At 42.6% G+C, this 12,199-nt stretch overlaps 1 protein-coding gene across 1 annotated transcript in view; it reads left to right on the forward strand.

Moving 5' to 3' along the window:
* Ptpn14 (protein tyrosine phosphatase non-receptor type 14) overlaps window positions 1-12,199 on the forward strand; it is a 144,256-nt gene that overhangs the window by 89,869 nt on the left and 42,188 nt on the right. The window contains exons 4-5 of the mRNA XM_048356673.1: window positions 3,040-3,137; window positions 6,114-6,181. Coding sequence (XP_048212630.1) covers window positions 3,040-3,137; window positions 6,114-6,181 — 166 coding nt within the window. The remainder of the gene's footprint in view (window positions 1-3,039; window positions 3,138-6,113; window positions 6,182-12,199) is intronic.

A 12,199-nucleotide genomic window follows, 5' to 3' on the forward strand; every position in this document is an offset into this window, starting at 1 on the left:
TGTTTTGTGTGACAGAGAAACATGGCATCAAGAATCACAAAGGTGATGTGCATCCTTCTAAGCAGAGATTGTGTTTTAGTTCTCTCATGGATGACTGCACTTCCAGTGGACTCATCCTCAAAGAAAGTGCTTCAACATACATTTCTGTCCATTTCCCAGGCTTGTACAGAACCCCCAAAAAGTGAGAACCACTCAAGATGGGGAGGAATGAATAGCCCATAGAGGAGATCCAAACTGTATATAATGAACAGAAATAGATGAACTTTTATGCTCCTTTCCTACCTTAAGATTTTCTTTTATGGTTTCTGGCTTTCTTTTGGGAATCCCATTGTACTTTTCGTCCATAGGTTTTGCCACTATTGAATCCTTTCTATCCTAGGATTTTTGTTTTGGGGTTATTAGGAGTTCTGTGACTTGTTTTCGGTATCCTTTAGCTTTACTGAGAAAGAGAAAGGCCCGCAGGACCCTTCAGCAACAGGATCAAGTTAGTACTTTCCTTCCTTGGTACTCTTTTGTTCTTATTTCTGAGTTTTGAAAGTAAGGTCTTCAGATTCTAAGTGGCTCATCTTCAAAGATGTATCTGCTTTCACAGTGAACTCTTGGCACTTAAAAGAGGTTTTGATAACTTAAGGACCCTCTTACTTGTGGAAGTTTCTCCTAAGTGACTAGGTTACAAACATGAAAGCTCTTTCATAAAAGGCTCCCCGGGCAGTTCCCAAAGTCTCTTGAAGAGAAGCTTACCTCATCTGAATGAGTGCATCTTTGTTCCCTGGAGAACTGGCCCAGAGAGACCAGAGGGTTGGGAGAGGGGAAGCGGGCCGCAGTCTGGGGGAATGTGAAGGAGACAGAAGAGGGTCCCAGATGCAGTGTCAAAAGCAGGGTATGAAACTCCAACAGACAGAACAGGAAGTGCTCTGTGCTACCTGGTATGAGAAGAGAAACAGCTTTCCAGAGCCCATGGTCTCCTTCCTGTTTCAGATTTTACTGAGCTGTCTCTCAGAAGGTGAACCAAATACTGTGTATCATCAACTTGTTTTAAAACACGAGTCTTCTGTTATTTAAAACAAAGCTCTTATAAAACCCCAAGCTTTGCTCGTAATGATTAGTGTGCCTGCTTTCCAAGGCAAAGGCTTTCATGTAAAGCCCTTTTGCTGGGATTCCTGGTTTGCTGGGGAAAACTGAGGAACATGAGATCTGCCGTTGTGACCATGGGCACACTTGGGCTCCATTTATGGGAGGAGAGGTAGTGGTTGGTTTTTGAACCCTGGCTGCAAGTGGGACTGGACTCATGGCTGGGGTTGGGGGATGCATCGGAAAGGATGCCAAGCTAGAGATTTGGCGAGTGAACAGGAGGGGAAAGAAAGCTAAAGGATATTTCTCGTAGGCAAGCTCTACTGAAGCAATTTGAATGCTACGGTGTTGGGTGTTTTTATTTATCTTATAAAGTTACTTTAAATTTATGTAAAAATTTTTCTTCAGAGTTTTTGTTTATTTTGCTTTTTGTGAAGAACGAAGGGGCAGATCATGACTATAGTTATGGAAAACTTCCTTTAAAAATTATCCCCCTCTTCCATAGGAAATGCCTTTGATTTCACAGGGTTTTAAAATGTTCCTATCTAATGTTCTTTTGTGCACATTCACAAACAGTAGAGCTGCACTTTTGATAATACCAGCAAAGGGCTTTTTACTACAAACTCTTCTGTAGAACTGCTCTTCTTGCTTACTGGGACTTGGGATGCAAGTTCATGTCTCTAAGGTGATGAGGCTAAGTTAAGGGCATAGCAGTAGTGCCCACTGAGCTCAGAATGGTAAGTGGCCTCACTTTGGACAAGTGAGTAAAAGGTTTTCTGCACACATCAGAGACTGGTCTAAAGATCGGTAGAGACACTTGTCTGTATTCATTAGAATGATCAAATTAGGTGGACAGGGTTTGAAGAGTGAAATGATTATGAATTTATCAAGTGAAAGACTGGGTGAGAATATGGATAAGAGGTTATTTTTCTGTCCTCTATTCAGTTTCATTGAAAAGGACTTAGAAACAACTCCCAGTGTTTTGCTCTTCTGATCAGAGTCTAGGTTTTTCCCACCAAAGACTGACATGATTGTCTTCATTCTGCCCAGTAAACCTAAGAAGAGGGAAGAGGTGAAATCTGGGCTGGGGTGTGTTGAGGACCTAAGTTCTTCCTTCAAGTAGGAATTCGGCAGCTACATCATAGTACCTATGACATTGCAAGTAGACCCAGCTATTGCTAGCTCTCAACACTGATGACGTATCTTCAGGGAAGTTGGACTTTGATTCACCAGACTGAAATACATAGAGTTACCAGGAGCAAAGGGGTCATCAGTGATTGCCAGGAAGTAGTGCTAGGGAAGTGTGACTGTGTCCTAAGAGAAAGTGTTGCCCTGGGAAGTAAACGTCTGGGGTGCGTTGATGGCTGAATGTTTATGTCATTCTGAGAAATAATACTGTTTAGAGCTGCTTCTCTGACGCTGTTGTTGAGTCATAGACATGTCAAGGGGGGGCGGGGAGTCTGACTATCAAGATTTAGCCCATCCTTTATCAAAATTTCATATTACTTGACCTGTTCGAGATGTGTCTGTCCTTCCAAGATTTCGCATTTCCAAGGTGATGTGTTTCTAGACTTTATTCCGGAAAACGGTGGTTTCCTACTGAAGCAGGTGCGCAGGGGTAGAAGAGGGTTTTCTTTCTTCTCTCTGTTATGGAGAACGAATTGTTGTTGTTGGGTTTGTTTTTTTTAAATCACTATCAGTAATTCATCCTGCTGGGCCACCAGTGAGCAACTTGATGAGAATGCTCTCAAACTTAGGATGCACAGGATATGGCACCTGCTACATCAAACAAAGATAAACACGGGCAGGAGGTCACTTTCCATGGTTTATAGAGATGGCCTTTGTCAGCGTCACCTGCGGATCCTGCTGTGTACACAAGGGCTTGCATCTGAGAGACATCTCTGCTGTGGGGATAGATTCCCAGTTTGTGTGTTTAAGGTTGTTTGTTCCCCCTCTTTCCATGAACAGATATCAGTATTACCTGCAAGTCAAAAAGGATGTGCTCGAAGGGCGATTAAGGTGTAGCCTGGAACAGGTGATCCGGCTGGCAGGCTTAGCTGTGCAAGGTAAGGCATCGTCACCACCAGCTTATATAACTTGACGTGCTCTTTGACTGCGGTGCTTTGGGCCTCCTGATTTACCTAAGTGATTCTCTCACTAGGGCTCCTTTGTCATTTCAGTGTATCTTAAAATCCATCCTGATGACAGAAGGTTAGAGGGCACAGAGTACTGAAATGACAGTGCATCCGGGAATAAAGTTAGCAACATAAAACTCACCAAACGCTGTTGAATAATAGGGGAGCATAGTATGGTGGGAAATGGAGAGTAAAGAAGGGGGTCTGCCTGATTAAAATAGTATACATGATCACTTATTATGCAGTAGAAAATGAATAATAAGACAGTAACACAGGTCTCTGGGGGTGGGGCTGAGTACTAGGGACTGCTGGTAAGGAGCAGGGAGGGTGAAGAAGGGTGGATATTGTCAACATGTTGGACTTTCATGTGTGGAAATAGAGCAATAAAGTACACTGAAATTTACTTGGGACATGGGGGAAGGGGATGAGGGAGAGTGTTGGAGAAGGTAAGATGGATCAAGATACACATATACATATCTATATGCATAAGTGGACGTATCCTAAGTAGGCGTGTCAGAAGGAGCCCCCTTTGTACACCTAATGGATGCTAACTTAAAAAATGTATGGAGAATGATTAAAAATATAAGGAATGATAATTTGCTAATTTTTAGTGGCAGAAAGCAGATTTCTCAAAATGTTTGCAACTGTTTATTCATGCTTGGGCAGTTATAATTTCAGTTGAAGACTAAATTTAGTTGAAGATTCCCCCCCCCCCCTGCTTTTAACTAAAACTACATTTCAGAATTTGTGGATTATTTCCTCAAAACTGTGCCACTTCTCAATGTGGCCCTTGTTGTCATGTATGATCACTTTAGCCATTGTTTTATAATTCGAATACAAAGGGATACATTTAAAATCTGGTTTATAATGTGAAACAAGATGTATTAGAATCGGTGTATCTTGTGTCATGTTTATTTAGCTATATTTATTTATTTATTTATATTTATTAGACAACTATTTTTTTAAAACTTTTCCCACATTGTTACTTTTAAGTCTTTCTTATGTGCACATATTCATTGGGTGGTGGCTCAATGGCTTTTAGTCACAATACAGTCATGAGACAGTGACATAAAATTTTAAAGCAATGGGGATTTCCCTTTCAGTCCTTATTTTCTTGAAAACCTAGCAAATGTCAGGCATCGCCCTGTCAGCATCTAAGTCCTGGCTGTTGACTTAGAAGCTGTGAACTGAACTTCTCATCCCAAACATTGCACTGAAGTTGAACTCTGTGCGTGCTGTGTCTGGAGGGCTGGCCTGCTCTTGACCTCTTTCATTCTGGAGTATTCATGGTGCAACTCCTGTTATTACTCTGTGGAAAGAAATGCATTCTTTTTGTCTTCTGAAGGACTGGGAAGGAAGAAATGGTGGCCCGTCAGTAGCATTGTTGAAGTAATGTGGCAGACACCTTAATAGACAGGGGACTGAGGAGATCTAATGTGTCTCATATCTTTAACTTGGGCCTCTCTCCTTTTCAAAATCGTTCTTTTCTACTCATTGTAATTACTCTTTTTTCTCTCATTGCTCTCTGCCTTCCTTCACCTCCTTTCCCCTTTCTTTTTCCTTCTTCCTTCCCTCCATCCCCTCTGCATTCCTTTCCCTTTTTTCCTCTTTCCTCCTCCTCTTCCCTTTCCTCCCTTTTCTTCCCTTTGCCCCTTTCCTCTCTTCCCTTCCTTCCCTTAACTATTTTTTTGAGACAGTGCCTCATTGTGTAGCACAAGTCGAACTCAAACTTATGATCCTTGTCCTTTAGCCTCCCAAATGGTGAGATTACAGATGTATGCCACCGTGCCCAGTTCTAATTATAAATCATTTTTTTTCTGAGATTCTTTATTGGGCTCTTAGAAAGGGATATTGCAGAACTTAAATTCTAGTGGAAGACAATGACTGATGATTGAACTTGGAAATAGCTATAGTGAGTCACTTTGCTGTCCTTGAATGCCACACCCAGTTGATTGATTACCACACTCCATTTGTTGGTCCATCTTTACATTCTCAGTTACTTCTTTACACTCACTATCTGTGTGTATGTATTTTCTGTATTTTTTTGGTCTTTTCTTTTTTGGTACTGGGGATCAAACCCAGGATGTTGCACTTGCTAGGCAAGTGCTTTGCCACTGAGCTACATCCCAGCTGTATGTCTTTTCTGTTATTCTATATATCTTGCTATTTTACAAAACACTTGAATCCATTTCTATTGGGTGCTAAGTCTTACATGAAATCAAGATTCATTGCAGCTTTGGATTTTCTGTTAGTGCTCAGAAACAAGATTTTATAATACACACACACACACAGACACACACACACACACACAGACACACACACACACACACACACACACACACACACACACACACCCGTGGCCTTCATGAATGCATGTTCTCCAACATACCATTGAGAGCTAAAAACAGGACAGGACAGAATTTCTGGCATCTTGGAACATGTGAAGTTGTTTAGGAGGTGTAAAGATTTTTGAGATTGTTTGCCAAGGGTGATTTACATTGGGAATTTCCAGCTGCAGGTATACCAAAAGATTTATAGATGGATTTGGCTCAACAGTTCTTCAAGTTAACCTTTTGAGATAAAAAGTCCCTTGGCAGATATTCTTAAGAAAGGAACCTGATCCACATTCAACAACCAGATAAATACAAATTTGTTTTTAAACCTTTAAATAGACTTTAGAAATTGCTTCCAGATTTTCCCATTCTTTAAAAAAAGTTGTGTCATGGTGACCACCTGTTGATATTTTGTTGCTAGGTTAAGATGGTGACTGTATCAAACACACTATTTTTTATATAATAGTGGTACTGAAAAGGGATGGAGTAAAAGAACAAGTGGGGTGACTAATTTGCTATTCTATGTTTAGTTTCATACAACAACTCTTACTCTTTCTTTCTCTTATCTTCTCAGCTGATTTTGGAGACTATAATCAGTTTGATTCTCAGGAATTCCTCAGAGAATATGTGTTATTTCCCATGGTAAGTATAATTTATTTTAATTGTCTAAGTTCTCTGGACATTGTTTCCTTTGAGAACTTTTAATCTTCCTTAGGGAAGAGAAATATGTCTACACATTCATAAAGTAGGGACAAATTTTATAAAACACTTTGAGAAAGTGAACATGCCTTTTCCCACAAGTCATTTTTTTTTTTTTTTTTTGCAGGGGTGGGGGTGCTGGAGCTTGAACTCAGGGCCTGGACACTGTCCCTGAGATTTGTGGGCTATTTTTGCTCAAGGCTAGTACTCTACCACTTGGGCCACAGTGTTAGCCAGTCACTTCTGACTTTTTGGTGGTTAGAGATAAGAGTGTTATTATGGATTTTCCTGCCTAGGCTGGCTTTGAGCCATGATTCTCAGATGTCAGCCTCTTGAGTGGCTAGGATTATAGGACGTGAGCCACCAGTGCCCAACTTTTTCTTTTCTTTTTTTTTTTTGGCCAGTCCTGGGCTTGGACTCAGGACCTGAGCACTGTCCCTGGCTTCTTTTTGCTCAAGGCTAGCACTCTGCCACTTGAGCCACAGCGCCACTTCTGGCCATTTTCTGTATATGTGGTGCTGGGGAATTGAACCCAGGGCCTCATGTATACGAGGCAAGCACCCTTGCCACTAGGCCATATCCCCAGCCCCTGCCCAACTTTTTCTTTTTTAAACATAACTTCTTGCCAAGGTTTGGAAATCCCACTGATTTTTGTGGTTTGACTTTATATCCTGCAACTTTACTGATTTCATTGGTTTTTACAGTTTTTATTAAAAATATAAAACCATGTGTCATCAAAAAGAGGTGGTTTTACTTCTTTTCTGCCAAATGTTTTTTTGGGGGGTCTCAATTCTTCTGCTAGGGCTCCCACCTAATTGTTTGCTCCTAGAGTTGAATTTGAGATTTGAGAGTGGAGACTTAACTGCAGTGGGTGGTACACAAATGTCACCCCCAGATTTGAAGGGAAGCACGAGGAGGACTATTGAATCCCAGGCTGTCCCAGGCATAAAATAAGACTCAACCTCAAAAATAATGAATGCAAAAGGGGCTGGAGGCATGGCTCAAATGGTAAGAGTGCTTCTTTAGTGAGCATGAGATCCTGAGCTCAGTTCCTAGAACCAAGTTAAAAAAATAATAAAGCGGTAGTAGGCATGACTTAAGTGGCAGAGTGCCTGCCTAGCTAGTATATGGCCCAGAGTGCAATCTTTAGTCTCAGCTCTGCCCCCATCCCACACTTCACCTCCCCCAAATTGAAATGCTGTTACTTCCAGCAACACTGATGAATCTAAGGGATGTTAGGTTAGGGAACTAAGCTAGGCAGAGGAAGAGATGTTTCCTCATCGCACTTCGATGTGAATTCTGGAAATGCAAACTCATGAAAGTACTGAAGTGGTCATTGCCAGAGGCTGAGGACACAAGCAAAGGGCAAATGTTGGTCAGCAGTGCGAAGTTTCAAAGTCTCCGTTAGACTGGCGTAGGTTCTCGTGACCCCTTGCCCGGTGTGATGACTCCACTTAATCATTGCGTACATTCGCAAATTGCTCAGAGAAGAAATGTCCTCATCACAAAGCTATGGGAAGTATGGGAGGAAATGGATATGTTCCTTCCCCTGATTTACTCATTCCAGTGATGGACCACATGTATCACACTGGACTTCATAAATATATATTTAGTATTTGTTACTAAGTAAGAATCTGTGGAGAAGTTTACCCATGTACCCCTTACCCTGAAGCATGCTGGCTGTTCCTTTTAGAATGTACTGAGCTCCTTTGCACCCCAAACCTTTGTGTGTGAAGCTTTTTGGTTTGGAAGTGCTCTTGACTGGCCTTTGCATATCCTCCCCTTAGGGAGGTCTTCCCTTCCCTTTCCTTCCTAGCCTTTCTGTCTGGTACACCTTACCATCAACTACCCCTTGTTAAACCACATATGTGCGTGCACAAGTGCATTTGCACATGCATGTGTGTGTACCCTTGTGTGCTCCAAAGCTCCTTTTGTTTATGAAGTTATGCCTCCTCCCGATTTAGCCCTGTAAGCATTGGTTTATTTTTGTTTGAAATGTCAGCTCTATCTATGGTTTCGTCAGGAATCCTCTGCTTTTTGTCCACTTAACTGGGCACATAGTTTATGCTCACAAACATTTGTGGAATGAATCTGTTTCTGGGCTGAATTAAGGGTGCAGCTAGGTTTTTTAGTATTTGGTTTTATGCTAGCCCTGGGGCTTGAACTCAGGGCCTGGGCACTATCCCTGAGCTTTTTTGCTCAAGGTTAGTGCTCTACCACGTGAACCACAGCTCCACTTCTGGCTTTTTTTGGTGGCTAATGGAGACAAGAGTCTCATGGACTTCCTGTCAACTTGGCTTTGAACTGCATTCCTCAGATCTTAGTCTCTTGAGTAGCTAGGATTACAGGCATGAGCTACCAATGCCCCAGTAGGTTATGCTTTTTAAAAAATTGTTATTATTCAGAGTTTTACAAAGGGGTTACAGTTCTCTTAAATTGGGTCATGAGTGCAATGCTTCTTGGGCAATGCCACCCTGTCCTTCATTTCCCCCCATTTTCTTCCTCCTGTCCTACCCACCAAGTGGGTTTTAACCTTTAAGGAATTTTGCTTACGGCTTAGTTGGTGACTTCAGGGTAAATGAGAAGAGTTGTCTTGAATTATGAATGAAAACAGGACAGCTATGTAGGGAAGAGCTAGAACCAACCAAAGATGCTGGCTCTGATCAGAAATCATAGTCATCCAGCACTTTTATTTTCTGATCATTGGTTTTGCCCCAAACACTGACCTGAATAATGTAACACCCTGGGGGATGAAATTATACAAGAAATAGTGCATGTTCTCAAGATTACCATGTGGTTGGGTAAGTAGGAATTTTGCAAAATCAGAAAGCAAAGCCAAATGTAATAAAGTGCAAATCAAGAGTTTCCAAGGGGAAGGGCCACATGCACTGGGGAAGACTAGGGAAGACTTACAGACTAATAGAGTAGGAGCCATGCCTTATGGGACCAGATGGTAAGAGGCAGAAAGGGAGGGAGCAGGTACTATCCAGAAAGAAGAGAAGCAGCAGGTGGCCTGGTGTCTGGGCAGGGGTAAGCTGGTTGTCTGCCTGGTAGTTGTGTGGGACATGGAGGAGAGTTAGAACCCTTGATTCTTTGAGGATTTTGTAGTTCGTGGGCTTTGAAAACTGCCAAATCACAGTGAGACCATTTATGGGAGGAAGTCAGCAGAGAATATATTGTGTTGATCTGAGCAGGAGATAGAATTCAGGCACCAGCAGTCAGACAAAAATAAGAAAAGAAAGCATGATCATTTCTTCTTGAAACTGCTCCTTCTCTTACATTTCACGTTGACTTTTGGCTGTGATTCTGCCCCTTCCATGACTGGCTTTGATGTTGAACAAAAAATTCTTTCCAAGTGAATTGCCCACACCAACCAGCAGAACCACCTCTAGCTGAATCCTCAGTCCACATGAAATATACATTAATTTTTACTTCAGTTTACCTCCTGCTTTTGGCGAGCTATGTGCATGGTGGCATAAAGCCAGCCTGTATAGGGTGTCTGCTCTCTTCACCTGGATCACATGGAACAGCTTCTAGATACCTTAGGAGCATAGCTTTGTTCAAATGAGGTGCCGAGTGCACTGGCTTTTGAGAAGCAGGTGAAAGGGAGATCACTTGTGACCGTAGTGGTTTTAGATCGTCCACCTGTATATGGAGACCCTGGTCAGCTGAGGTGACCATCAAGAGTCAGGGCTACTGCCACCTTCCTTCCTTGAGTCTGCAAATGGAAGTTTTGAGTTTCTGAGATAAGCTTGGAATTACTATCCTTATTAGCAAAGGAGATGAACTTAATTGCTCCAAAACTTACTTTAAATTTACTTTATTTTCTATGAATCTAGAAATAATCTTTTCAAGAGTCACTCTATCATGACTCCTCCTTCCGAGCAGATAACAATAGTATGTGCTGTGTGTACTGCTTCTTTATTGCCTTCCCCACTCTGCAATTCCAGCAATGTTGTCTCTCCATAGACATTAACATCTTAAGTAGCCCAAAGGTTTTCTTTTCTTTTAAACAATGTTTACTGTCAGTATGCTTTGAGTCAATATCTGTGGTATCTCTGCTCACCTCAACAGTCAGGATGTTTGCCTGCCTGCTTGGTGTGAGCTCAGTCGTCCGGATTTTAGAGCGTGCAGAGTTTTGTCAGATGGAGTGGTTGATAATAGAGGGTGTATTGTTTGTGTCACTCTACTCTCATTCAGAAAGTGTTATCACGTTGCCTCGCTGAGGAGACGTGGCTTGAGTGCTATTCAGAGAATTCACCGGTGACTAATAGTCAGATATATCTGTGGTTGTAACAGGTTAAAGGGCAGTGTGGCAATCCAGGAGGTTCTTCTCATATCACAAATTGCTCTGGAGACTGGATCCTCTCTTTGCTCTGAATAGATCAGCTTCTGTTACACAGCCTTGACCTCATAAAACTCGCCATTATGTAGGCAAGGACTGGCTTTAGATCTAAAATAGCTCTTTCCTATGGTAGGAAAGCCCAGATGTGAAATTCCCAGCATCCCACAAAGCCCCATTGGCCAGCACTGGTGATGATGTGGCAGAGCTGGTTGCCCTCAGTGTGTGTCTGAGCTGAGAACGTTCCCAGGCTGTGGGCTATATCCCTCTTTTCTCATCTCTGCTTACACAACCAACCCCGCCCTGCCATGTTATATCCTGAGTGTTGTGCTCTGTGGTCAGCAACTTCAAGCATAGTTGATGAATTGGTGTGGTGCCCACATCCTGGCTGTTTTCGGCCTTGGGAATGTGACTGGTCTTTCTAAGCCTAAGTTTTCTTGTTGAAGATGAGTATAACAGACATCATCTCTTGGGGAGCATTCAAGAAGAAAATGCCTGCATTGTACCTAACTTGGGATCTGGTAAACTCCCATTAAGTGTTTACCCAGCTGTCTTATTATTATTAGCAAACACGTATATTAGGAAGGCAGTGGGCAGAATGTAGAGAAGGGACAGGAAAAGCCCCCCGCCCTGCCTCCCCCCGTGGTGACCAGTCAGCTGAGACCGGACCTGAAGGATGGCATGATATTTCACGTGGTGTCATAGGACTGTGTGTTCTCTTCCAAGAATGGGTGGGCATGAACATGAATGGAGACATAAAAGCAGTTTGTGTTCAGGGGAGTTTATCCAAGGCCTTGATCCCTTGGGAGAGAAGATCTAGAAGGGGAGGCTGAGTCACGCTGAGGGATGGGTGCAGATGGCAGGCCCAGGTGGTGACCTAATTGAGTAGGCCTGTGGGGAGCCAGGGAAAGTTGTAAGGGTTCTGCTTGGTTCCACTAGAGCTTTCAAAGGGAAGAATGCATTCCTTTGGTGGGAGGAGGGGACAAGGGGAGGAATGGCTCTGTTTGATCTTACCAAGTAACTGAATTTGTCGAATGGCATTTCTTTAGCAGAGAAAAGAACAAAGTTAAATCCACAGGGTGCTGCACAGGTGCGTGGCTGTGTGCAGGCATGCACGCTGTCATTTGTCACTCATTCAGGGCCACGCTGGCATGTCCCTCGGGTGGGGCCCATGCCTTGGGCCCCAGGCGCATATGGAAGCTTGTTGGGTTGAGTACAATAGCAGAAGGGTACCCTTGGGCTTTTGCTTTTAAGAGGTGGAAGTGGTGGTTTAATGGAGCCCTTTTTGATCTTCACTTACAAGTTTATTCTGTTGCCACATGCCTTTCACTAGCTTTTCAAAATTAGTATCATGTTAATACTGCTACAAGGTAGGGAGGCATGTACCCAGAGAAGTGTCTAAGTTTCAGAATATCTTTGTGATTTTACCAGATGAAGCTGAGAATATATTGAGCTTATTTCCCATCATGGACAAAGTCATCTCAGTAGAAGGCTGAGTAGAAAATAATAAATGAATCAGTCAACCACAAGAAAGAAGAGCTCCCACAATTCCTTCTGGCTTCTCTCAGGTCTATCAGATTAGTGGAACCTATAACAATATGTCCCTGAGTTCTTTTTTG

Source organism: Perognathus longimembris, chromosome 11 (genome assembly GCF_023159225.1).
Source record: "Perognathus longimembris pacificus isolate PPM17 chromosome 11, ASM2315922v1, whole genome shotgun sequence".
In the NCBI taxonomy this organism is placed as follows: domain Eukaryota; kingdom Metazoa; phylum Chordata; class Mammalia; order Rodentia; family Heteromyidae; genus Perognathus; species Perognathus longimembris.